The sequence below is a fragment of the Mixophyes fleayi genome, chromosome 1, assembly GCF_038048845.1.
Source record: "Mixophyes fleayi isolate aMixFle1 chromosome 1, aMixFle1.hap1, whole genome shotgun sequence".
NCBI lineage: Eukaryota > Metazoa > Chordata > Amphibia > Anura > Limnodynastidae > Mixophyes > Mixophyes fleayi.
Window position 1 is genome coordinate 97651914 of NC_134402.1, and position 25260 is coordinate 97677173.

The 25260-nt window shown below is 37.5% G+C and overlaps 1 protein-coding gene across 3 annotated transcripts in view; it reads left to right on the plus strand.

Moving 5' to 3' along the window:
- The first annotated feature begins 1155 nt into the window (after positions 1–1155).
- PDGFC (platelet derived growth factor C) overlaps positions 1156–25260 on the plus strand; it is a 231480-nt gene continuing 207375 nt past the window's right edge. The window contains exons 1-4 of one of the 3 annotated variants that reach the window (XM_075198278.1): positions 1156–1230; positions 3485–3617; positions 4047–4118; positions 8018–9118. In XM_075198278.1, coding sequence (XP_075054379.1) covers positions 8995–9118 — 124 coding nt within the window. In that variant the 5' untranslated portion in view covers positions 1156–1230; positions 3485–3617; positions 4047–4118; positions 8018–8994. Of the gene's footprint in view, positions 1231–3484; positions 3618–4046; positions 4119–5502; positions 5617–7948; positions 9119–25260 lie in introns of those variants that run through there. The other 2 variants (XM_075198286.1, XM_075198283.1) reach the window with 2 other exon arrangements.

A 25260-nucleotide genomic window follows, 5' to 3' on the forward strand; every position in this document is an offset into this window, starting at 1 on the left:
CATCTGATACTGAACCTGATAATCTGTATATAATTCTGAACCTCATAGTCTGCATCTGATAATCTGCATATACTGTTACTTGCTGATCAATTGTGTTATAAAATTAAGACAGTAATTTTAAATCACACACCTCAAAATTTTTGCTGCTAACCTAACAAACTAGACACAAACCCTCTCCCAGGGTAGGGTAGCAGGGGCGCACACAGGATTGTAAGGGAGGGGGGGGGGGGTTGGGGGTTTCCCCCCCACTGAAAAAAACACAAAAAAACCCAAAACAAATAAAACTAGAGAGCTGCTGCGCATGCGCCCGCGTATACAATACAGCACCGCCGCGGACGCTTCTTTGACAGCGCCGCGCTTGCTGTATAGTATAGTGCCGCTATGTGGGCCACTTAGATAGCGGAGACCCAGAAACCCCCCCTGCGTGCGCCACTGGACTGATTACACAGCTCACTTTTTACCTTTGCGTTCTAGCTGGTCCAATGTGAAATATGATGTAGCACATGCCCCTGTGTTTTAAACTGCCATTGTCCCATAGATTGTAAGCTTGCGAGCAGGGCCCTCTTACCTCTCTTTATGTATTACCCAGTATTGTCTTATAAATGTTTGTTCCCAATTGTAAAGCGCTACAGAATTTGCTGGCGCTATATAAATAAATGTTGATAATGATGATGATAATGGACTTACTCATGGCAGAACCAAGCACTGAATCAAGTACAATATAGGCATAGCCAGCAAACCAGTTAGCATTAATGATATGTGTTCTTTCAGATGTTGTGATGTTCAGATGTAGTGAAAGATGTTTTGTATTTGAGTAATTTTTTTTCAGCCTTTACTGTGTTCCTCTTCTATGGTATCTCTGCAGAAGCACTATTAATATTCTGTATGATATTTGCTTCTGAAATGGTCTTTGCAGACAAACATTACCATATAATATATATGTAACAGGATTTCTGCAAGAGACTTTTACTTTATTTGTACAACATGAAGTAAGTCACAACATGTATCTAGCAGTGCCTGTACATTGTATGTAGAATCTGTAGAAGGAGTTGGGACACTGCATTTGCTGAGATGTGATAGGTGACAGAGGAATCATTAGGGTGTGGCTTGGCTATCTCCTGCCAATCACTTTACAGCATACTGTGATGTTAGGGAGAAGAAAAGAAGCTGCTGAATTACATAGCAGTTGGAGGTCTGTCAGCATGTGCTGGGCTGGAGTGACATTAATAGGTGAGGACCTGGTTTATTGTTGTATGTTCCTGGTTTATATTTTGTCATCATGTCAGCATTGTTTGCTTTGTTTGCATAGATATCTATTGTAATTATAGGGTAAGTAGAGCGAATATTTGCATGCCATTTAATTAAAACTTATTTACATTTTCAGAAATGGTCATGAAACACAGAAAGGGTTGTTTACTAATCACAAAACTTACATGGCATGGTGCATGTACATTTGAGCAGTTGTAGATAGTTTTAGGATGTTGTGTATGGTTAAGTGGACGCTTCTTAACTTATTTATCTGTGTTTCGCAGGATTCCCCCAAAAATAAGTAGTAGATTGTGTATTTCTATGCATATGAACTGAAGAATTAAAAACAGCCTACTCTAACATTAAATCATCCCCTCCTTAAATTCACATCTCCAGTTTTTGTTTTTTTAAATACTGCTTGTTTACCCTATTTTTTATTTTTTATTTTTTTTTCATACTTCAATTCATATAGGGGTTCCTTTATTTTTAGTGTTATATTTGAACTTCATGTGAAAATTCCATATTACTTGCACCTTGATACCTACTGAGTGATTTTTAGTTAAAAACAGGACTAACACAGATCTTTCTTTTGGCTTGCGTTTCAAGGCCACTTGCAGGTATATTACAGGAAATTTTATTTATCTTTGTTTCTTACATATCATTAACCTTCTTCCAAAAACAAGACAAAACACATAAGAAAGTAATACATACAGACGGGCTTATTTAGAGGTGTATACATATGTGCAAAAACGTATGTAAGTATTCTGAGCCGGATGTATCTCAATATGCGTCAAACTCAAAACACAATAGTATTTGAGCTGTCAGGTATACAATATAATAATGTAATGAAGTGTCATATACACAAGTGAGAATAATGCTTTGACAGTTACTAATAAGTGTGAACATTTTTAATATAAAATATAATTAAATACAAACACCTCCATATTTAGGGCCTCAATTAGAGTCGGAAGCAATGTACGTCTAAGACATACATGAAAGAGCAGGAGTTTGAGTGTGCCGCAGCTTGGTAGGGTATTACGAGTGGCATGTAACCCCAGTTGCGTCCTACTCATAATACCTTACCAAGCTGTGACCAGTTCCCACAGCTAGCTAACTACTTCCGCCACCTACTTCCTGCCGTTCTTTTTCAGTCTTGTTTTGACGTGTGTTCCGCTTGCGTCTTGATCCAACTAGGGTAGTTTTTGCAGGTAGACTCCCATAGTAACTGATTTATTCACGGTCACGCCTACATAACTCCGTGTTCCACCCTTTCCCTCGTACTGAGACACAAACTGTCGCAGTGTAAAGATGGAACTGCAGGGAACTGTTGCTTATTGTGCATGCCCCATCAGTGGAAATGTGCAGGATGCGCCTGAAATGGACTTTTCGTCCGACTCTAAATGAGGCCCTTAATGTTTACACGTGTTAAAAATCTCCTTTCCTACAGTAGTTCAAATGAAAATGTGAATTAAGTAATGTGAATAGCTGGCTACAACTTTATATAACTGTGACACTAATGAATTAAGTACTGTGAGTTACAGGGGCCAATACATATCCAGCCAACCAGAAGAGGCTGTGCAGTGCTACCAATAGTCATAATCATCACTGCATATAGTTGTACCAACCCTCCAGTACCCACAAGAGAAAGGCCTCCTAAAAGACATATCTGGGGATCCAGGCTTTGTTGCAGTTACATTCTTCAGAGCTGAATCATATCTGCTCTCCACTGTGAGAAGTCATGAGGTGCCAATGAAGGGACACTCGCTCTTTTTGATTTGCAAGAGGGGCAGTTACATAAGAAAAGTTGTCCCAAAATGGACAATGGCTAGAAGGCGGTTTGCATAAACCACCAGATTTCTGCGGTTTTCCCAGTGATTAACGTAGCCAGACCACCAGTAAACTGTCCGTAAATAGCATTTTTACAAACTACCACTTTACAGATCACCATCCCGATATTTACAATGATCAAAATACAAACAGCCAGATTTACTAAAAATGTTTTTATTTATTTTTCTGTAACGTCAACTAGAAAATAATATAGAATTCAGAAGCACAGCAATGTGCACATTACATTGGTGATGGCATAAATGTTAATCTAGCATAGAGAAATAGGTCAACACATTGCATAAAAAGAATAATGACCCAACAGCATTTTAACTGTACTGGTTGGGACATAAATATTTTACTAGATAATAAATGTTGGAAGATAACGTGTTTTTTTGTTTTCTTTTGGCAGCTAGATTCTGGCTTCTTTCTGAACACTCTCCTCTTCCTCTGCCATCCCTAGTACAAGGATCACGCAGTAGTAGTTGGTGCCGAGCTAACAGGCATACTTGCCATACTTGTGTCATCAGAGGAACATGGAAAAGGTAACCTGGTAATTATGTCCTCATAAATTTGTGCACTCATCCTTAGGACATTTACATTGACCTCCCTCCCTCTTTGAGGTGTATAATGCTTCTACTGCGCCAGTCATCTGTATATGGATCAAATTTGTTTGTTCTACAGCTGAGGTTATTCTATTTATGGCGCTGTTGGTTTCCTTGTGCGTGCAGTAGTCACACTTCAAATGTGTCACAATTTGTGACAAGACCCTAGTTTGTGTCTCCATAAACTTGGACTGTTGTTGCTGAACATTGGCTATTGATTGTTCCATTTCTCTCCCTGTATCCATGGGAGTGGTCGTGGTGGCTGCTCTTATGACTCTACAGCCTGTTCAGTGGTTTGTTGCTGGAGGCTTGAAGAATGTACCTCAAATAGGTTTAGGGTCACTAACATGTTGTCGTCTTGCTCTCCAGGAGATGACATCCATGCTGGTTCAAGCTGAACATCATGTTGATGTTGTGATGTTTCTGGAGAGAAATAAAACCGTAAGTATTTTGAAAGTTAAACAATAAGTGCTTTCATATTTAATGCTGCAAATATGTACATATTTTTCCTTTGGTCATAGAACATTTATAAATGTCTTAAATCATTACTGGTAATAAAAAAGTACAGTAATGTAAACCAGAATGATGGCTATGTACTCAACATCCATATTTGCCTCTTATAAAAGAAGTTAACAGTAAAAAACTAAATGAATGGATGTCACATATAGCCAACAACAACCAGAAACAGGAGCTAGTCTTTAGTGTGGCAAAACATATTGGGAAAAGAGTGGAGGGGTTTGAAATCTGAGTTTCTCTGAAGGACAACCATATACATCAAAAATGTACATTTGTATAGTAATTTATTTGCTATGTGCAAATGCAAATGACAAAAATAATGGCCTACTTGAACACATCCTATGTATTATATTTTGCAGCACAAAGTTACACTTAGCAGCTTGCTCTTCCTGAGTGACACGACTGGTTGGAGGTGGAGGAGGACTTGTCCTTTTTGGTGACTCTGTTAAATGACAAATGTTTTTAAAAAATCTTGAGTTTGTGCAACATGCAAACTCTGTGTCAGCAGTGCTGAAAATTGCATCAAGCCACAAGGTGTATATGGCAACATTTAAACATGCTGCTGGAAAAATAATTACCTAACTTTTTTCATGGCACATGACAACTGCATATTTATGAAAACGTATATATCTTTAAAACAATCACCAGATTGCTGGTGTTATAGTATATCAGTGCTCTGCATAGTCAGCCCCTCATTTATATCTGGGGGAAGGATTTGACACAGCTTTTCCTTGTAAAATATGTAATCCATATGAACAGGTGAACCACGACCTGTGATCATCACACAGCTGCACATCCATCGTCGGCAATTAAATCTCCCCCAATATGTCATGTCTGAAGAAGTGCAGCCACGCCCCATGTTGAACATGCCCCCAACAGTATGAGGCCACACTCCTCGGGATCGCCGAGCCACGGGGGCATACAGGTCCAGTGCTGCTCACCTGTTGAAGGGGGGGGGGACAGAAAGTTGCTGTACCGGCGCCCGAAATTCCTCTTGGTGACACTGCCTTAGCAAAACATGTATGGATGTTTAGCTCTTCTCACTTTCCATAACTTTATCACATGCTGTCTTGGAGGCTTTATACATTTGTACAATTTCCTACCAAACAGAATAAGAGCCCTCAGTCAGTTTATTTAAAATGTTACAAATTAGTGTGAAACGTCCTTCTACTTTTTATTGCAGATCCCCTATATACCACCTTGTTCAATTTTGTAACAGTGATCTTTTATATTTCGTTTATGTCATAACTGATTTTGAGTTTTGTATTTTAGAAACCCATTTAAATGAGTGAACAGGCATTTGAGAAGTGTGAACTTGAAACAACAAAACGCTTCAAATATGTTCCAAAGAAAACTGACCGCAAGAACGTTGCCTTTTCTAAATGAAGGATTCTCAACCCTATTACCCATGTACTCAGTTGAGGTAATGTTTTGAGCATATTCCTTTTTGCAAATTATACACAAATATTACAGCCATCTTTCCTGCTACTATATACTTTATTTGTTTCTAACTGTGTTGAGAATAATGCAAGTTGGTCAGCTGACATTTATTCTTTATAACAATTTGTGACCACTAGGTGGGGGAATAATCTCCCACGTAAATCCCAGGTTAATTTAATAGTGTCTTTCTTTAGGGGGAATTCAATTCAGCGTGAGGTACCTAAAACATTACTGTTTAAACCAGCAATATTTAAGGTACTGAACATCCCGCAAAGCCAAATCACGCGATGCTCCGCCTGGATTTGAATTCTTTTCCTTAAGGTCTAAAATCCCTCTCCCAGAAGTTCAACTGTTTATTATAACTGGAAAAGTTTAATTCAGGCCACTTTTTATGACTTTTCGTGTACTATTAAATTATCAAAACACAATAGGTAGTTACTTAATACAATTTCATAATAACATCATGTTGCCAAGTAAAACTGTTTATACCTACACTTAAAATAAGTAAATAAGTATCCCAGTCACCTAGTCACATTATACACACACACACACACACACACACACACACACACACATCAGCCACAACATTAAAATGACTGACAAGTGAAGTGAATAACATTGATTATCTCATTACATTGGCACCTGTAAAGGGGTGGGGATATATTAGGCAGCAAGTGAACAGTCAGTTCTCTTGCTGAGCGACTTTGACAAAGACTAAATTGTGATGGCTAGACGACTGAATCAGACCATTTTCAAAATGGCATGTCTGTGGGGTGTTCCTGGTATACAGTGGTTAGTTCCTACGAAAAGTGGCCCAAGGAAGGACAACTAGTGAACTGACAACGGGGTCAGGGGCACCCAAAGCTCATTCATACGCATGGGGAGCGAAGGCTAGCCGGTCTCGTCCAATCCCACAGAAGAGCTTCTGTAGCACAAATTGCTGAAAAAATGATGTTGGCTGTGATAGAAAGGTGTCAGAACACACAGTGAATTGCAGCTTACCATGCTGACCACGAAAGCACATGCAATGAGCATGTGAGCCCCAGAGCTGGACCATGGAGTAATGGAAGAAGGTGGCCTAGTCTGATTGCAGGTATAATTATCTTAAAGACAGGACAAGAAGGATGGTATAGGGTGAGAAAAGAAACAAGTTTCCAAAAAGAACTACAGATATTTAGCCAGGGAGAAGGTATTGCCAATAAGTACAGGAAAGAAGGAAGAACTTGGTGATGTTGATAAGTTGACCCTCACTGCTCCAGGCCAGTAATGACGAGGCAGCTAAATATTGTTTTGCTGCCTTCATGAGATTTTATTCATAAATTGGGTCGATAAGAGATTTCTTATCACTGTGATAAGCAACAATAAAAAGATCATCCTTATCTATGCGAGTTAATAAATAGGCCCCTATATTTCGGTATTCATAATAAAACAGCCCTATGCTTACTTGTGGTAGATTTCATATTGTAATCTGACTTTAATGTGTGTGTAGGCTTCACTATTTAGGGGGCATCATATAAATAATGTTAATTGTATTTACTTTTTTTCAATGTGACTTACAGCCATGTATTTTCATGGTAAAGTCATATCATGTTGTATAAAGGAAAATGCACGTTCACAACGACATGTCCTAAAACGATACGATTAATAATAACTTCTTTTCATGCAAATTATCTCTCATTTTAAAAGTCATAAACTTAATTCCAATATTAAACTCTACGGGGCATATTCAATTCTTTTTTTTCCGCGCCGCTAATTAATACGGTAGTAGTTAGCTGGATTTCTGCTCGCGGCTCAGGGAGCTGCGAGCTGAAATCCAGCGAGAAAATTACCGTATTAACGTTTTTTCTGTGCACAATTACCGTAATAACGGTAATAGTGCGCGGACCGCGAGATTTTCGGCGTTTCCGCAGAGAATTGAATATGCCCCTATGCATTTTATATGTTGACATCATTTTTGTAAGAAAATAACTATTGATATTATTCCCAGAGCATTTCTTATTTTAGCTCTGATTAGCTTTTTAAATTCAAACAGCATAGTTTTTATGTAATGTATCTGAACCTCAATTATGAGAAATTAAACTGTGAAATATCGCTAGCTGTTACTTTCATGCAAGCAAAAACAGATATCATGAATAAGGGATCTCCTTCAACTGCCTATCCATTGTTAAGCTTGCAGTGTGAAACATGTTGATTGCCAACTTTTTGTCCTGTCTGTAGTGGGATTCCCCGGCCTCCCTGTCATTGCACCTGTAGAGTCACCAGGTGGCAGTCTTCCATCACTAGAACTTTAGGAAAGTGAGATGGAAAGGAGAAGGGGGAGGAAGGAGAAGGAGAGGGGAGTCCAGTACTTTCATCAGCTCTAAACTCTTTTCCATTTGTTGCAGCTAGGAGCAAACTTTAAACAGACACCCACATTAAGCTCTCAGACTCCCAGCTAAGGAAATAGTTTCCTTTTCACTCCTGAGTATTTGAGAGGCACAGAAATCCCACCAGCAAAGCAAGCGAACCCTTGAGTGACCTGCAGCCCTATTAAGCACTGGAGGATCACCCTGCTGACTGGAACCTGCTGCCAGGCGGAGATCTCCCTGGCTCCATTACTTTCATGCTGTTGGGTCACTGCTCTGATCTGCAAAGCACTGTGAGGAAGTTTGGTGCAAAGCCAAAAAAGTAAGGTAAATAATCAGCACACAGCCGTGGAGCACAGACTTTGATACTGCCTAAAAAAGGAACTGCCGGTGAGAAAAAAAAAAAAGGGAGGTGTATAGAGACACGTTTTTATCCCACAGTGTCCTAAGGGGACACGTTTGCTGACTATGAGATTGTTTTCCCAAGCTTCAGATTCACATTTTTACAGCTCTGGGTGAAGACTTGTACTTATAATTCTAATTTCTCCACTATTTGCTGATTTTTCTTTGTTTTCACGTTGATACATTTTTAGGAGGATAACAAGGATTACTCCTTTTTTATGTACATTCTTACAACCTTTTTATATATTTGTTTTAGTCTGAGACTGAGAAGTGTTCTTAAAAAAACTTTTCTAAAAAAAAAATGTCCCGTCAGATTATTTTTTTTAACTCTATCAGTATCTGGATTTAAAACTGCAGCACGTCATCTGGGATTACACCAATTTATTATATTTTGATTACCAAACTGGAGACAGAAAAGAAAAACAGAATCGGAAAAGAGTTGTCTTTGCATGGGATTATGAGGGATATACCCAGTGATTATCTGCCACCAATGTTACAAAAACATGCTCAGTGCTTTCTCCTGGAGGGTGCAGTTATCATGCTCTGCTGAAACTGACTGTGAACTTGCAAATCTCAAGTGCATTTAGTGTTGTGCTTACCTCCTATTCATCCAAATGATCCTCTTATTGTTACTTCTCAGAGTCCTAACGTATACCCTGGACTTTCAGCTAAATGGAGTACAAGCTGAACCCAATCTAAGCAGCAAATTTCAGTTTGGAAGTGCTAAAGAGCAGAATGGTAAGACAATATTTGCTTTTTTTTCCACACACATAATTTACAGCTTCACAAGGCTCCTAGAGGCACATTAACTTTGGATAACTGATGTGGTATAAGCATCGCGGCGCAGGTCTGAGGTTTTTGAACTTAGCACAAAAAAGGAACTTAAAACATGGCATCAGGGTTAAAGAGCCGGAAAAATAAACCTTGGTCTTCCTTTTAATTTATATTTATGTTTGTGCCTGTAGACCTAGATCCGTCTGTGGTTTTGAGCTGGTGAATGACTTCTATTTCTTTCTGTCCTGGAAACGAGCTAATCCCACATAGGAAATGAGAATTACTTTCAGCTTTCAAGTGTACCTGAAATGTTTAGAAAATCCTTAAATGAGAGATCCCAAGGGCTAGAACTCGGCGACTCTAAAGAAAGGATTCTTTCATGCAAAAGGGCAGTTTTAGGGTGTGTAATTTACCTAGCCTCTGAACTCCATAGACTTACATTATTCAGATTTTTAAAAACTTGTGGTGTTGCTTTTAGATGATAAAGTCAGTTTTGTTCATGGTATATTGCAAGAATAAACCAGTTGCTTGCATGGAATGGAAAGCATAGAAACTGGAATTGGTCGTCGGCAATGAACATTAAAAAGCATGTATAAATAGTGCTCCGTCTATCCATGGCTTGCGGTGCCTGCGGTAATACTTTGGCATTAGAACACTGGCCATGTGAATTTCCTCACGTTTATGTCAGCTGAAAATTGTAAATCAAGCTGACTTTTACATTCATTTTATTTGCAGCTATGAATGGTCTTTTTTGTTACTTTGCTTTTTTTCCCCCTTCTGGTTGTGATTTTTTCTTTTTTTTTCTTTCTTTTTGTAGTGCAGCACAAAATGTAAAATGGGTTAAAAGCCAGCAGAGATCAGGAGCAGGACACATCCCTTTACCACATGCAGTAGTGTTGTGTGAGAGAGCTGATATTGTTGTTGCATGCTGCTTGCTAATGTGTTGACATATAGCACCTGCAGACTGCCAGAGAGCCTGATCAAAGAGCAGCACAGAGATCAGACTCCACTGTGAGAGACGAAAGGAAACTGATCAAACGACTGGGGAACTCTCTTATATTGTGACAGGAATTGATCAAGATGACCTTTGTCTATCCTCTTTAGTACTGAAAAATAGTGCTCTCTTAAAGAAGCTAAGTATAATGAAATGATCTCTACTATTTAGTAGACAGGCATAAGCAACCAAAGCTATTTGTCTGTTATGGAACTACAAATCCCTGCCTGCTCTGCTAGCCCGAACAGGTTGCCAAAAGCCTTATGTAGTAATGTTTTAACAAAAAGACGGGTAGAAGAAAGAATACTCTGAGATACTGCTTGTTGGTGCCAAAAATAGTTTTCTTACAGTCATGCGGTGCGTGCGTGTGTGTGTTTTGGCTGTCTGGAGGATGTGTAGACAATAATATTTAAAATACACAATTTTTAGCATGAAAGGAACAATGATATAAACACAATACCAATTACAAGGAAAAAAAAATCAACCTGCAACATTTCCAATAAAACAAGTATTTTTTTTCTCTATGTTCTTGTAATTTAGTTCTTGGGTTTGTTGAGGTATTGTACTGAAAAAAATTAGCATGAGTTTGGCCAAAAGTACCTTACAGATTTAAGCTAATGTTGCGATTGGGGCGGAAGATGTCCGAAAAAGCTACAAATGGCCTTGTTTGGATATTTTAGGTCTACCAATTGAAAATGAAAAGCCCAGTATATAATATATATTCTTCTAATCTATTTGTGGTGCCTGGCACACATAGTGACAAATGGACTTTTGAGATGTGATTGACACTTTTATTGAGAGATGACACTTTTATTTGAAACCAAGTTCTACAGCTAGTCTCTCAGTAACATTGCTAGTTAATGCATTAAACCTCTGGGTTACTTGCCAGCATTTCAACATAATTTCTCAGGTCGCTTGGCTGGTGAACTGTTCCATCTCTGCACATTACATGTGGGACTTCTGTGGGACCTTTGTGCTCTCCAATCTCGATCATTGGCCTATATATCTTATATATAAACAATAACCGGAATTGTACTGTGAAGTTGATAAGTTCTGAAAAACTGGAATTTCCAGGGATAAAAATTCCTTGGGACTGTCCCAGGAACTCAGGGACATTTAGTAACTGTGTGAGAGGTCTGTTAACTTCTTACTGATGTGAACCCACATGAAAAATCACTTAATGTTAATTCAATACTGTCATACCACATAGTGGAAGAAACATAACAATGATTGACCACACTGACTTGGACAGCATTACTCAGGTCAAAGTACATTAGTTCTCTAAGTACCGTATTTCCCCATGTATATGACGCTCCACTGTATAAAACGCACCTATATAAATCATGTGAAAAAATTGAGGATAAACATTATCCTCAATTTTTTCTCAGAGTAATTGTACAGCATATACAGAGGAGAGACAACGCTATAGTCAATTCTGCCTTACCCTGTCAGATGATTCCTCTGTCCGGTAAAGTCTTCTTTCTTCTGTCCGTCTGATCCTGATGCTGGAAACCCGATTAAGGTCCTCTTCGCGATGTACGGATGTCCTTTCAGGACCTTGACAGGTCCTGAAAGGACATCCGGACATCGCGAAGAGGACCTTAATCGGGTTTCCAGCATCAGGGTCAGAATGGACAGAAGACTTTACCGGACAGAGGAATCATCTGACAGGGTAATTGCTACTACCCCTGTATAAGACGCACCCAGTTATTAGACCCAAAATTTTGGGGAAAAAGGTGCGTCTTATACATGGGGAAATACGGTAAGTAGATTAGTGAAACTCCTAGGATTGAAGATAAACATTGATTCAAATTATTTTTGCATATGTTATGCTCCCTGATTCAAGTGTGACATGCTCAGATAGACATGGATGTTTTGAAAGAATTGCAAAAGCATTAGTTCAGTGCGAAGGGGGCACCACTGTCATACTTGAGGAGGAGCCATCATCATATATATAGACCATACCTGCCTACTCTCCCGGAATTCCTGGGAGGCTTCCGAATTTCGGGGAGTCCGAAATCATTCAATGCTGTGAATTTCGCCTTTTTTGTAGTGGGGGCGGAGCTATGGTGACGCAAGATGTCACCACGCGAGAAATCTTAAAAGTGGGCATGTATGATATAGACTGGCACATTTCGCAGTGCAGAATGTATCTTAAAATGTTCCTTGTCCTACCTCAACCACACAACACAGCATGATAAGTTATCAGTCATTGTCCTAGCTATGTTTATTCCGCCAGATGTGAATTTACAGAGGGAGTGCAAAATAGTATACCGCAGGATGTCAAAGAATTATGTGTTAGTGATCCTTTCTATAAACTGTTTGCTCAACAGAAACTGCAGCTGTATATTTCCCTGGTATAGTGCACTGGAAGGTGGCAAAGGAGCCAAAAAAGTAAAAGAGTACAATCAGCTGCACACTAGACAGCTCTATCAATAGAGATCTTTGCGTAGTGCATCCCTGTCTGATTATTGCAGCAGTAAGTGACTGGCAGCAGTAAAGTTTTCCTGGTTTCATAGGGGATCGAGGTTACTGTTTCACTTGACAAGTCTCTAGACATAGCGACACTGTTCTGCTGTTGCCTAATGCTAATGTAATACGGCCCTTGGGGCTCATCAGGACAATGCTTTCTTCAGCTGCAGTCAGTGCATACTACCTTAAAAGGGTTGTCCACCTTGAAATAATCTATTATAAATGCATTTTCATAACATGTACAAAGAGTCCTATTAAAAAATCCATGTGTCTGGCCATTGTTTGGCAAATAGTATGGGGCTCTATTGGGTAGAATGTATGTGATCAGTTCTGGGCATAGAATGTGTGGCCACTCTTAGGTATACTGCATATGGGCACATGCTGCATGCATAGTGAAAAGTTTTAGGGTGCAATATACACTTCAATCTGGCCATTTATTTACATCATATACTCAGGGGACACACCTTAGATTTCTTTGTAGACACTTTGGCCTTGTTTAGCGTTAGAAGCAAATCCAGCAACAGGGTTCAAATTTGCTGGACAAACCATGTTGGGACTTAAGAGGTGCAAATACAATTATTTATTTTTTTGCATTCAGGGACAATACTGCCTGCTTTTACCTGCTGCACACAAACACTGTCAACTTTATTTAACACTGATTTAGGGTTGAGCAATGATGTGCTCCCCTTCCATTTCTGTCCACTCACCTTAAATTGACACCCCCTCGCAGCACAACATGGTTTTTCCATTGTGCAAACTTGCATCTTCTAGCTGGACTTACTGAGGCCTATAGTGTATTATATAATGACCACATTTCAAAAAAAGTATAATTTTGCACTAATGTCTTATTAGTTTTTCATATTTTAAATAGTCCACCTTTACCGAACAATGTCATGTTTTGCAGCTTACATTGATCATGTGAGATTTGAGTATAGATAAAAATGTGTTTAAGCATTTAGTGTTACCCAGTAGGGTGTCATCATTTAGCATTGGCCTAAGGCAGAATGAATCCTAAATGCAGCCCTGACCCCTACCTTGCATTGTTTAGCAGAGTCTAATTTAGGGTTCAAATACTGATAATTGTTGTATTACATTGTCAACAATGAAAGCCCAGCAGGTTTTAAAAAATGGAAGAAAACAGCACACACCATTTTGTTGTTTTCCATGTTGCATTTTTTCATTTTTGCCCATGTGACCGCAGAAGGCTTAAGAGTCACAGAGACATCACATTGCCATATGTGGTGTTTTATAGTGCAGCATATGTATTAAAATGGATACCGCCACAGAAGCAAGGTATTATGGTGTGTATATATATATAATATATATATATATATATATATATATATATATATATATAAAACAGTGTGCTATATAATTGTAACATTAGTAACATGTAGGAGAACCAACTTTTCAGTCAGATATGCTGTAAGTGAAAGAGCTATGCAACAAACAAATTCTGTTATGTGTCACATACACATTAATGCATACAGGTTTCTTACAGAGATCATTTAAGCATGATTCTAAAAAGTATAGATCCACAATGAGAATAGTTGGAAGGAAGCCCTGATCTGGGCCCCCAGAGGTCATCCCCTCCACCCCATTATAATCTGCCATTAGCACAGATCCTTATACATGTTGCAAATTACCTGCTCTTACCTCCCTTTTCCGTTCTGTTTAGAAGACAATGCAGAGGTTTTTGAGAGAGCACTCGTCTAGACATGCCCTAAAGGTACAGATCATACAGATAAACAGTTTACGAAACACAAAGCTGGTTACACATCACTTTACAGAAGAAAAGGACTCTTTTGAACATAAGTATTGATATTCTAGTACATTGAAGATAAAACCAGAAAGTTCTGAATGCATATGAGATAGACTACACAGCTGATGACATAAAGTACACAGATTAGAGATAACACAGTAACTGACATATAGTATCACAAAATCACATCTAGTAAATTAAGAAAATATCATAAAGGAAACTAGTGTGTTTTAGTTAAACCTGGGCCCCTATATTTCATTCAATAAAAGAAACACTAGCTATACCAGGATATACAGGGAATACAGGTCTTTGCAGACATAATATTTGCAGTTCAAATTCAGATCATAAAAGATGGCATCTAATGCTGTAAACTACAGAACACTTAAAAAAAAATCACTTACATGCATACAATTATATAAGGATGAATACATAATAGGTGGATAACTATCCATGGCATTACTTCTTTATTCTTAATGCCTTACCCATGTCTAAACTATAGATGGCAGTGAGCCAACATTTACAGTTTGGACTAGGAAATAAAGTATTTCCAAGAATAATTATAATGAACCGTCAAACGTGAGATATCTAGTAATAACTTACTGTACACTATGCGATTCACCAGTATGCTGTCCATCATGTATACAGATGCTCCTGAGATATGGTTTTCTGTGTATCATTGTAATTTATTTCACCTTTGTTCTCACATTCATGCTGAATTCATCTTAGACATAGTGGACCTCATTTCTGACACCCACAGCTTCAAAGTGCATGAGTTTGTGTGGAAGGGTGGGGGATTTTTGGAAGCAGGTCTCAGATAGGTAAGTAGGTGTACAGGTGTGCTTAGTTCTGCAGAGTAGAACACAAACAGAATATGATTTTGCAGAATTAGGTTATTTAAACAAGATAAAAGGTGCACAGCTGTTTCCACCGAGCTGCTGCACGTCAGGTCTATATTAATAAGCCTTTACAAGCCATCGCCACCTTAAATTTCCTCTGCAAAGTCGACGATTTCTGGCGACTTGTAGAAATTGGAGCTTGATACATTTACCCCTACGCCTCTTCAGATTTTTCTGCCTTCCTGAACTACTAGGTGAACTTCCAGTTTGCAGAGGTGTCTCCTTATAGTAGGCATGCTCCTTGAAGTGCTCTGAGCAGACCATGTAAGCACCAGAACCAAATGTCTTGTAGAGCTTATCCAGGGCGTGATTCACTAAAGAACGTAAATGCCGATACGTGCCATATTTTGCGTAAAATCGCTCTGCCATGCCGAGAACCTGACCATACCCCGTGGATGCAGCAACAGCCAATTCATCATCGAGTACAAAGGACCCTCACTACAGCCTATGATTTTAAGGGGGCTGAGGGGTGGACTGGGAGTATGCACATAGTCAATGTACAATAAGGGTGTACTAAGCTTGAGCGCACACAGCAGCATTCGATTCAAGCTTTTTCGTATAACCTGCATCAGCTACAGGTGATGACTGTTGATGGTGATTTTTTAAAAAACACACAATATGTTTGTTTTGCATACATTAATGAATCAGGCCTAAGACATTAAGCTCTTGAAGTTCAGTACATCATCTGCCATGTTGATCTATTTTGCTGATAAGGGCAAATGACCTGTGCATATAAGCAATCACTAATACCTATGCTTGCAGCAGAATTCTCTTAGTGTTACTATTATTATTAATATTTATTTATATGGTTTCACAAGGTTTCCACAGCGCCGTACAAATACAGCTATTTGTACTTAGCAAGTTACCTAGTAACACTGCTGAAATGTGCAAATCTGCACTAAATTAGCAACCAATGAGACACATGCTTTCATATTTCTATCATTTACTTGACAGATAAAAGCTATTGCCTGGTTGCTATGGTTTTAGTGCATATTGCACCTTTCAGCATTGTTGGTAAATTAATTCCCTCTGAAGGACTTTCATGAAAACTAATTTTTTTCCCATACCAGCTAAACATCACCTTTTATTTTGCACTAGATTTCTTGGGTGTCCCCAAATTTGTGTTTCCTTAGATACCACACTGACAACAACAGGCTTCATATGGGCATAAAACATATGTGTAAGTGAGCAGTAAGATGTTGAGCAGTCTGGGTTACCGAACTACCAGTGAAACCTACTGCAGTAATCACCCATGTTTTAAATAAAGGTTATTAAGGTTACCTCTTGTAGCCATGGTAGCTGTAAATATCAGCAAACAGGTCTATCAAACAGTTTTATGGATGACCCAAAGCATCACAAACAGCTCAATCTGTGAGAAAGCCTTTGCTTTTAATGTACTTAATTGCCCTATTTACCCTATCATTGACACAATTGTCTGTGAATGGTAAACAAAAGCAACACATTCTAAAACCTGTACTCAAAAAATGCATATATCACAGAGGCATTAACCTGGTAAGCAACATCATTAATATTTAAGTGTACTGTGCATCATGTTTTTCTTTGATCTTATAAAACACATTGAGAAACATTTATGAAAAATAATGCTAGTGTAGTTTATTTTTATTTTTTGTTAATATGTGTTACATTTTTTCCATGTGTATCAATTCATAAATGACCCTGGGGTAAATGTATGAAGCTGAGAGTTTTCCGGCGGGATTGAAAAGTGGAGATGTTGTCTATAGCAACCAATCAAATTCTAGCTATCATTTTGTAGAATGTACTAAATATAAATAAATGGTAGCTAAAATCTGATTGGTTTTTCAAACCCGCCGAAAAACTCTCAGCTTGATAAATTTACCCCCCTGTGCTTGTTGTACTTTTTGTACATGCATTAAACAAACTACAACTACTGCTATTAGCAATTCTACACCACAATACTGAGGATGAGTGATTGTTGATTTTGCTTGTGATTACTACATGGAAGAATTCTTTCTACCTGTCTGGGACAGTCATGCAGTTTACGTATGTATACACATGAATGAAGAGTAATTTGGTGTAACTGCTGTTACACAAGGATAATGTGTCCTCGGGCATTTTCTACAATCTTTTAAATATGCCCTTCCCTATTCATTTCCACACCCAAGACTGGATTTTCTTGACTCTTGGATCTCCATGGAAAAGGGTTACTTCTGGTAGTGCATGCTGATACTTGTAGTTCAACAAGATCAACTGGAGCCACAGTTTGAATTGGCAGATATATATGTGGGATTTGACCTCTAAGGTATAATTACCAGTCTTTCTAGCCACCACTTTACAGAACGACATAGTCTCTAAACCAACAATGCTGGTTTCAATTTAAAGTAAAAAAGGCAAATAAAATGTTTGAGGCATGTGCACTGCTTTAGGGCTGAACGCATGCTATTAAAGAGAAATCCTTGCAGACTTGGGAATGAACTTGGCCTGAAAACTGTTTATAGGGACAAAAGTCACATTTAATTTATTTACTGCATCAGTAATTGATTATGACTTCAAGAGTAGTGTATATATATATATATATATATACTCTTTCCACAGCATCATTAATGATTTAAATACGATTGTAAGATACTTTAAAACCAGGGATAAGATATACAAAAACAATTACAAACATATTAAAAGCCACAGTGTTATTAATTAATCAGTCGTGAATGTATTTAGGTTAAGCTATTGAACATATGTTTGCAATTATTTTTCTAATGGTCATTTGTTCAATTGCAACCAGATTTATTTAGGTATAAAAACCGTTTGCAGCGATGTTTATAGTTACAATGCAGTTAACCACATCTAAATGGTTAGATCATATATACGAGACATCCGATCTACGTTACAGCAGAAGTAACGCAACATGTCAGAATTATAAACACCTGAGAGCTACTTTGTCTTTAGCAAGTTACAACACAGACCTATGTCTCCAAACTAACATACAGTGAAGTGTTTATGCAGGTGTATTACTAACCACTAACCTAAGGGCTCTTTTACATCTACTGTAAGCAACGTCCATGGTGCAGTCGTGTAAAATGTAGCTGTCATTAATCATTACAAAATAGTACACCGTCTTCTATATAGAAGTATATGGGGTGCCCCTAGGTGTAGCCCTGATGTAGTCTACAGGTATCAAGCAACACTCCATTGATAATCCCACCGTTACCCCACTACTTTATGCTACAGGGATGGGGGAGACAGCAGAGACAGCTTGGCACCCAATGTGGACATTCCCTTTAACACTAGCAACATATTGCATATAATTTTAGCTTTACTATACAACTGAAAGGATTATTCATACTCCCATAATTGTCAGTTTCTTGCACATGTTACAGTGTTGCAAAAGTCTGGATAGTAACAAGGGTTGTTAAAACCACTTTGAGCTTACTGACGTTGCTAGTTGGTGTATAATACATCCATAGGTTTCAATGGCTTTGTTGCAATTATGTTGCTTTTTAACTTTGAAGAGTTTTAGTTATGACATATTCTCTATAGAGTTCACAATATTGTGTCCATATGAAAGCTAAATGTTTAGTGGAATCTTGAACAGCTGAATTTCAAATTCATTCGTGATGTACACAGAGATATTCTTGTCTTACTGATACAAGGCCAACTTGTGGCATTATGGAAGAACGTGGCACTGTAAGGCATTTGTGCAACGTTCCACCATTCAAGTAAACGTATGCGGCGATCCGGATCTGAATAAATCCCATCCCATATGTTATTGACACTGATAGTCACATAATGGGTACAATGCATTACCACAGTCTATGTAACAGGTCTGTCTGTGATTGTACTGACTCAATAGATGCTGAAAGTGTGTCAAATGTATGAATTTATATGTTGCTGAAGATGACTGTTATATTGTTCAAACACATGTTTAAATGGTGGGACCCAACCATTAAGCCTCAAGGCTTTCTGTGCCTCCTTGTCTCCCAGTAAACCTTTATAAATGTATTAAATGACATTATGCTGTCTTTCTTTAAATAAAATCCAACCAAGTACATGCACCAGACCCAAGGAACTGAAAGGGTCACATCACAAAACAACATTTTAAAAATATTAATTTCCGCTCCCATCGTCCACACCACTTTAAATTCACCTCTTGACCAACAATTGGAGACTATGGTCTAGCTTTTCTTAAAACTTCCACAAAACTAGAGGGCTTAATATGGACTGCACTTCAACACATATCATCCAAATTCTGTTCAGACAGAGTCTTGATTTAAATGTAAAAGTAGAACAGCTGATTCTATATGTTAATGTCCCCTTTGTAAAATAGAACCCTGTCGTACCACCCACAATTGTCAATCTTTGTACTTAAAACTGCATTCCCTGGTGGTGTGAAAAAAATACAGCTGTATTTCCCAGGGCACTGTTTCTCCAGGGAAGGGGAGGGTGGCAGAGCTGATCAATACACATCCCGAAGGGCTAAGTTTGCAATTTCTTATGGGTCCTCCTGTTCACACCCATGTCGTCGGCCATTTTCCAATGGTGAATGATAGTAACTCCGATGGATAATTGGGAGTGCAGCATTAAAGTTTGTTTCACCTTTCAAGCTCATTCTTTCGAGTCACAGAAGCTTTTCACTTTACCTATTTGAAGACATATTATCTTTACTAGTGATTCCTAATGGACTCCTCCACTCCCATGACCTTAGATGCTTTCCCTTTCATTCTGAATAAATTAGTATAAAGACTTGTCAACATGTGAGCTATCACAAGAAAAGAGATGTCTGTACATTATGTGTACAAATTCAGAGCATTGAGGAATAGAATGTACAACAGATAAAAAGCCTTTTAAGCATTTAGTTTGTTCTCAAAATTGCTATATAAACATTAACGTTCAGCTTATTACTTTAGGGCTTAAGAACGCATTTGTCACCACTAGGAAATTCTTAGCTGCTAAAAAATGACAGAGGTATGCCTTTTAAAATATCTTTATGAAGGCCAGGTGGATAGGCTATAGTTATAACTGGGTCAAGTTTCTCTTTTCAATGAAATATTCAACAGCTAATATACACTCTATACATGTAAGCAGCAACTGCTGAAGGATATGTATAGCAAATGATCTAAATGTAACATTAATAGACTATTAATATTTAATTTAGTGAATACTGACATACTAATGCGTAGTATGGCTATACATAGATATATTTTGCATTTGAGACATAGGTTACCCCTTTCACGAGTACAGGTAATTTGTGCATTTGGAGTTATATATATGTCGCACAGAAAACAGAAAGGAGAAGTTTGGGACACGTACGCATATATTGACCACCAATCTATTTTAATGGGACAATAGCCCTGGAAATACCAAAATTGCAGCTTTGACCAGCTGGCTTCTAACAATCTTGTACACAAAGGAGGGAAAGACATGGAAAAAACGGGGCACTCAGAATCTATAAGTGGAAAGGCAAATAATGAAATAAAACATAACCTTTATTATTATCTGTATAATATAGTGTGCTTCTCCTGATGAGAGAAAACTAGCGAAATATTAAATACCAAAACATACAAAGTGAATTAAAATTGCAGTTCAACTGCAAATGCTCTGTGTTCCTGTCTAAATTATTGTAAAGTGTATAGGACAATTAATCTTCATATATATAGTACCATCTAATACTTTTGTCCACTAAATCATTTGTCGTTATATAATAAGGAGCTACTCATCCTCAGTATATCAGATAATTCCATTATCTAGCTCTGAGAAATTATATTTTTTATTCTTTACATTATAATAGAATTTAAGATAATTGGATTAATACTTATAAAGAGTTTCAATTGGTTTAATATATAGTCTGATAGATACAGTTAATACTCAATACATAGTCTGATAGATACAATTAATACTCTGGGATATGAGGTGGTATATTCATCCACTCATATAGGGATCTATAATTGATGATATACCTTGTGCGATATGATCTCCTCTTCTCTTCTAACAATCTTGCACTGAGCTCTTTGTGTTTAAAATTTCTTGGCTGTATGTTCGATATATCCCGTATCGTGGAGGGTAGACTAGAAATGACTAATAATATTTTTTCCCAAGCTACTTCTACACTAAGGTCCACTGTTAATGCCATACACAATACAAATTACGGTTAGATGCGTGCATTCAGTTACATTATATGCGTGCATTCAGTTTATCCTTAGTAGCTACCAATTCCTATTGATGTCTGAATAAACCAACTACAGGAGCCATAAGATGCATGGGTTTGGGAGGTTATAGGCATGCTCACAAATCTTGTAGTAGACACATTATCTGCTATGGCTATAGTTAAATTCTTGCAAGTGGTAAGTCATGAGTGACAGACAATTGGGCAAGTGCAAAATATTCTTTACATAAAAGCTGTAATTTATGAATGACATTTCATTTTTGCTGTGTGTTGCTTAAAAGGACCATCTTTTTATTATCCCTAAAGAGCAAATAAAGCCACTGTTGGGCATTAATGAATATGAAAGCCTGTGTACTGCTGAGCTGAAATAAATAAAGTAATTGAAGTGTTTATCCTTTAAGGATAATTCCATATTTAAATAATCTATGTAATAAAGCTAATATTTGCCCAATAAATGCATTGACTGTAGCAGTAGACTATAGCTCCCAGCCGCGATTTAGGCCATACAGCCAGTAACAGCGCTAAATACTAGGTCTTTCCCCTGTGACCTCATCACCAAGTGTCTGCCAAACATGATCCAATTAAGAAAATGTCCAGAGATGTGGGAGGGGTTTCAGCTGTCTGTAATGGAGTGAAGGTAATACTTTTCTTTTCAACCGACTCTACAGTGGTTTGACAGGTTAGCACTAAACAATGTATTTTACCTTTACGAATCATGTCCAAAAATAAAAATGTTGGTGTTCAGTAGTCTTTTAACAATGGGCTTTACAAATCCAACATTAAATTTCAACCTTTTTGCAGGAATGGATTTAGGATGCTCTGTTGGGCTTGTTTAAATAGAGAAGAGAATACAGCTATGACAAAATGTGAACAACCAGTTCGATGTAAGTAATAATGACGTAGGACTTACTCCTAATTACCTCCTGACTATGACCTATGGAAATAAAAAAATCAAACTGGTTCAAATCAGACGTCCATGTGTGAAGCACCTCCAATTGTTGTACTTGATTTCTCCCAAGAATATGCTCCCAAGAATATAAGACAACTGGAGGTGCTTCACGCATAGAGGTCTGATTTTTACTCCGTTAATTTCATTTTAGAACCAGTAGCCACTTGGTCATTTACGGATGATATACGTTGTGGGACTTAGAAGCTGGACTGATTTTTTACTTTTCTAAACCAATCGGCAATATCTAGAATTCTTTGGGACAATATTATGTCATCTCATGGTGATTCAGTTATGCATATCATATTTCAATAGTTTCATTATTCAAGAATAATATAGATTTACTAGACAATATTTTCGTGTTTATATTTTATATTAAAATTACAGTGTTTATGAGGAAATTTTTTTAAATATATATATATGTGTGTATATATGTGTGTGTGTGTGTGTGTGTGTGTGTGTGTGTGTGTATATATATATATATATATATATATATATATATATATATTTATATATGTGTGTGTATATATATATAATCAATTTCCATAGTGCATAGTCAGGAGTTAATTAGGAGTGAGTCCTACATCATTATTACTTGCATTTAACTTACATTTTTTGTATTCTCTTTTAGATCTTTCTGGTAAGGACAATTAGCAAGGTCCTTTTTTCTTTTATACAGCTGCGACTCTTATACATATCCAATTACTCTTTGTTTATACTATTTATACATTTATCCCAGATCTTTGTTTTTGGCATGGTGGCTTGTTGCCTTCCATCCAGGAACCAGACCCACTGGGGGATGTCTCCCATAGTAAATAATATTAAACCTCCCCCCAACTAGCAGATGTCCCAAACATCACTTTCGGACATACTTTTCTGTCACCTTAATAACAGCTCATTTGCCTACCTAAGGAGAACCTTTTAATTAGCCCCCTCTGACATTGCATGTGTCAGCAGCACAGATTGAACTGTAGCCATCTGGTGAGTGGTCATGACATACATTCAGTGTCTGCATTGCTGAACTTGAGAATTCTCCATTGGCAAGGTATGGTACCAGTGGGGCACCATAATATACTCACAGGTGACAGATGTCCTGGACATCATATCTCTACCTGTGTGCTAGATGTAAGGAAGGTGGTTTGCCATAAACTTTTTACTATGAATGGATACCTTCGTAATACTGTATTAAGAGGATTCGTTTTCATGAAGACTTATAGATGTACAAGACGGAAGTAAATAGCTTTGTTGCTATATTAAAATCTTACGATGCAACACTATCTAAATATATTACATTTATAGTGCAGATAAAAATCTCTCTTATTAGCTATTCCATTAGTTTGTGATAATGAGAATAGAACAATTAAAAAATTAGTTTGAACAGTGATTATAGTAAGAATGCTTCATACAAAACTGAAATTAGCACGTAGGCAATTTTTTTTTTTTTTAATAAAAAAGAATTGTTCAGACCTGTTTTCATGGTTGGCAATGAATGAGCCAAGAAGCTTTATATAAAGTAATAAAAATATCTGTCTATTTCATATTGTTAGATGTTTAATCTTTGTGCAGGAAATCATTGGCCTGGTTACGGAAGGGTACATTTCCAAACTTGGATACCCCAGCTGTTTAAGGTGATCTCCTGATTTGTTTGTGCAGTTTTACAGCCGGTTGATGCATATTGGCTCATAAAGAAATTTAATATATATATATATATATATATATATATATATATATATATATATATATATATATGTATGTGTGTGTGTGTGTGTGTGTATATATATATATATATATATATATATATGGGATTTGCCATGCACAGTTATGGTTTTGAAAGGAACATGACATACATCACCCTGCTCTGGTTCACAGATATAAGGGACAATGTATACCAGTGAGGGGCAACCTGAAACACTTTAGGGGCAGCATGGTGCAACCCACTAACCATTAAAAGGACCCCATAAACACATAGAATTTGGCCCATCTAGTCTGCCCATTTATAACATATGGTAACCTCCAATCCTATTTAATCCTTATTTCTTTTTAAGGATATCCTTATGTCTAACACAAGCATGTTTAAATTGCTCTACTGTATTAGCCTCTACCACCTCTGATGAGAGGTCATTACACTTATCCACTACCCTTTTTGTGAAGTAGTTTTATTCAACTTTCCTCTGAACCTACTTCCCTCCAGTGTCAGTGCATGTCCTCATGTTCTAGTACTTCTCTTCCTTTGAAGACTGTTTCCCTCCTGCACCTTGTTAAACCTCTTGATCTCAGTAATAAGTTAGAATAATACATTTAATTAAATAAAGAGACATCTATCTCTAATAACATATCAGCAGCGATTTTAAACAAGTGTTACAAGCTGTAACAAACAAATTTGTTTATGTACAAATTTGGTTGTGTTTTGCCAAAGGTTAGCTGTGTATTTTGCATTTGTCAAGAACAGTCACATCCATTTGTGTTATACATTTTAAAAATTGTCTGTGATAAAATGGGTTACGTTGTGGTTAAGCTGTGGTTTAATTGCCTATGGTATGTTGTAACACAGCTGCTTTGTGTTGTATAAATTTCATTGAGTGCAAAACACTCCAAGATATGTGGAACTATTCAGCGGCTGTGCAGTGAATGGCTTAATGTGCAAAGTACATCATAATAAGTGAGTTCTCACATGAGAACTTACTGATTATAAACTTATTTTGCTCAGCTAATTATGTATATTGTTGCCTTATGTATATTTGTTATAGAAGAACAATGTGGGCCTGATTCATCAACAAACGCAAATGCTGATACATGTAATATTTTGCGTTAAATTGCTTTATGTATGCTCAGAAACTGACTATATGAAACAGAACACAAGTGTATGCAATTTATCTTTGAGCGCAAAGAACACTTAC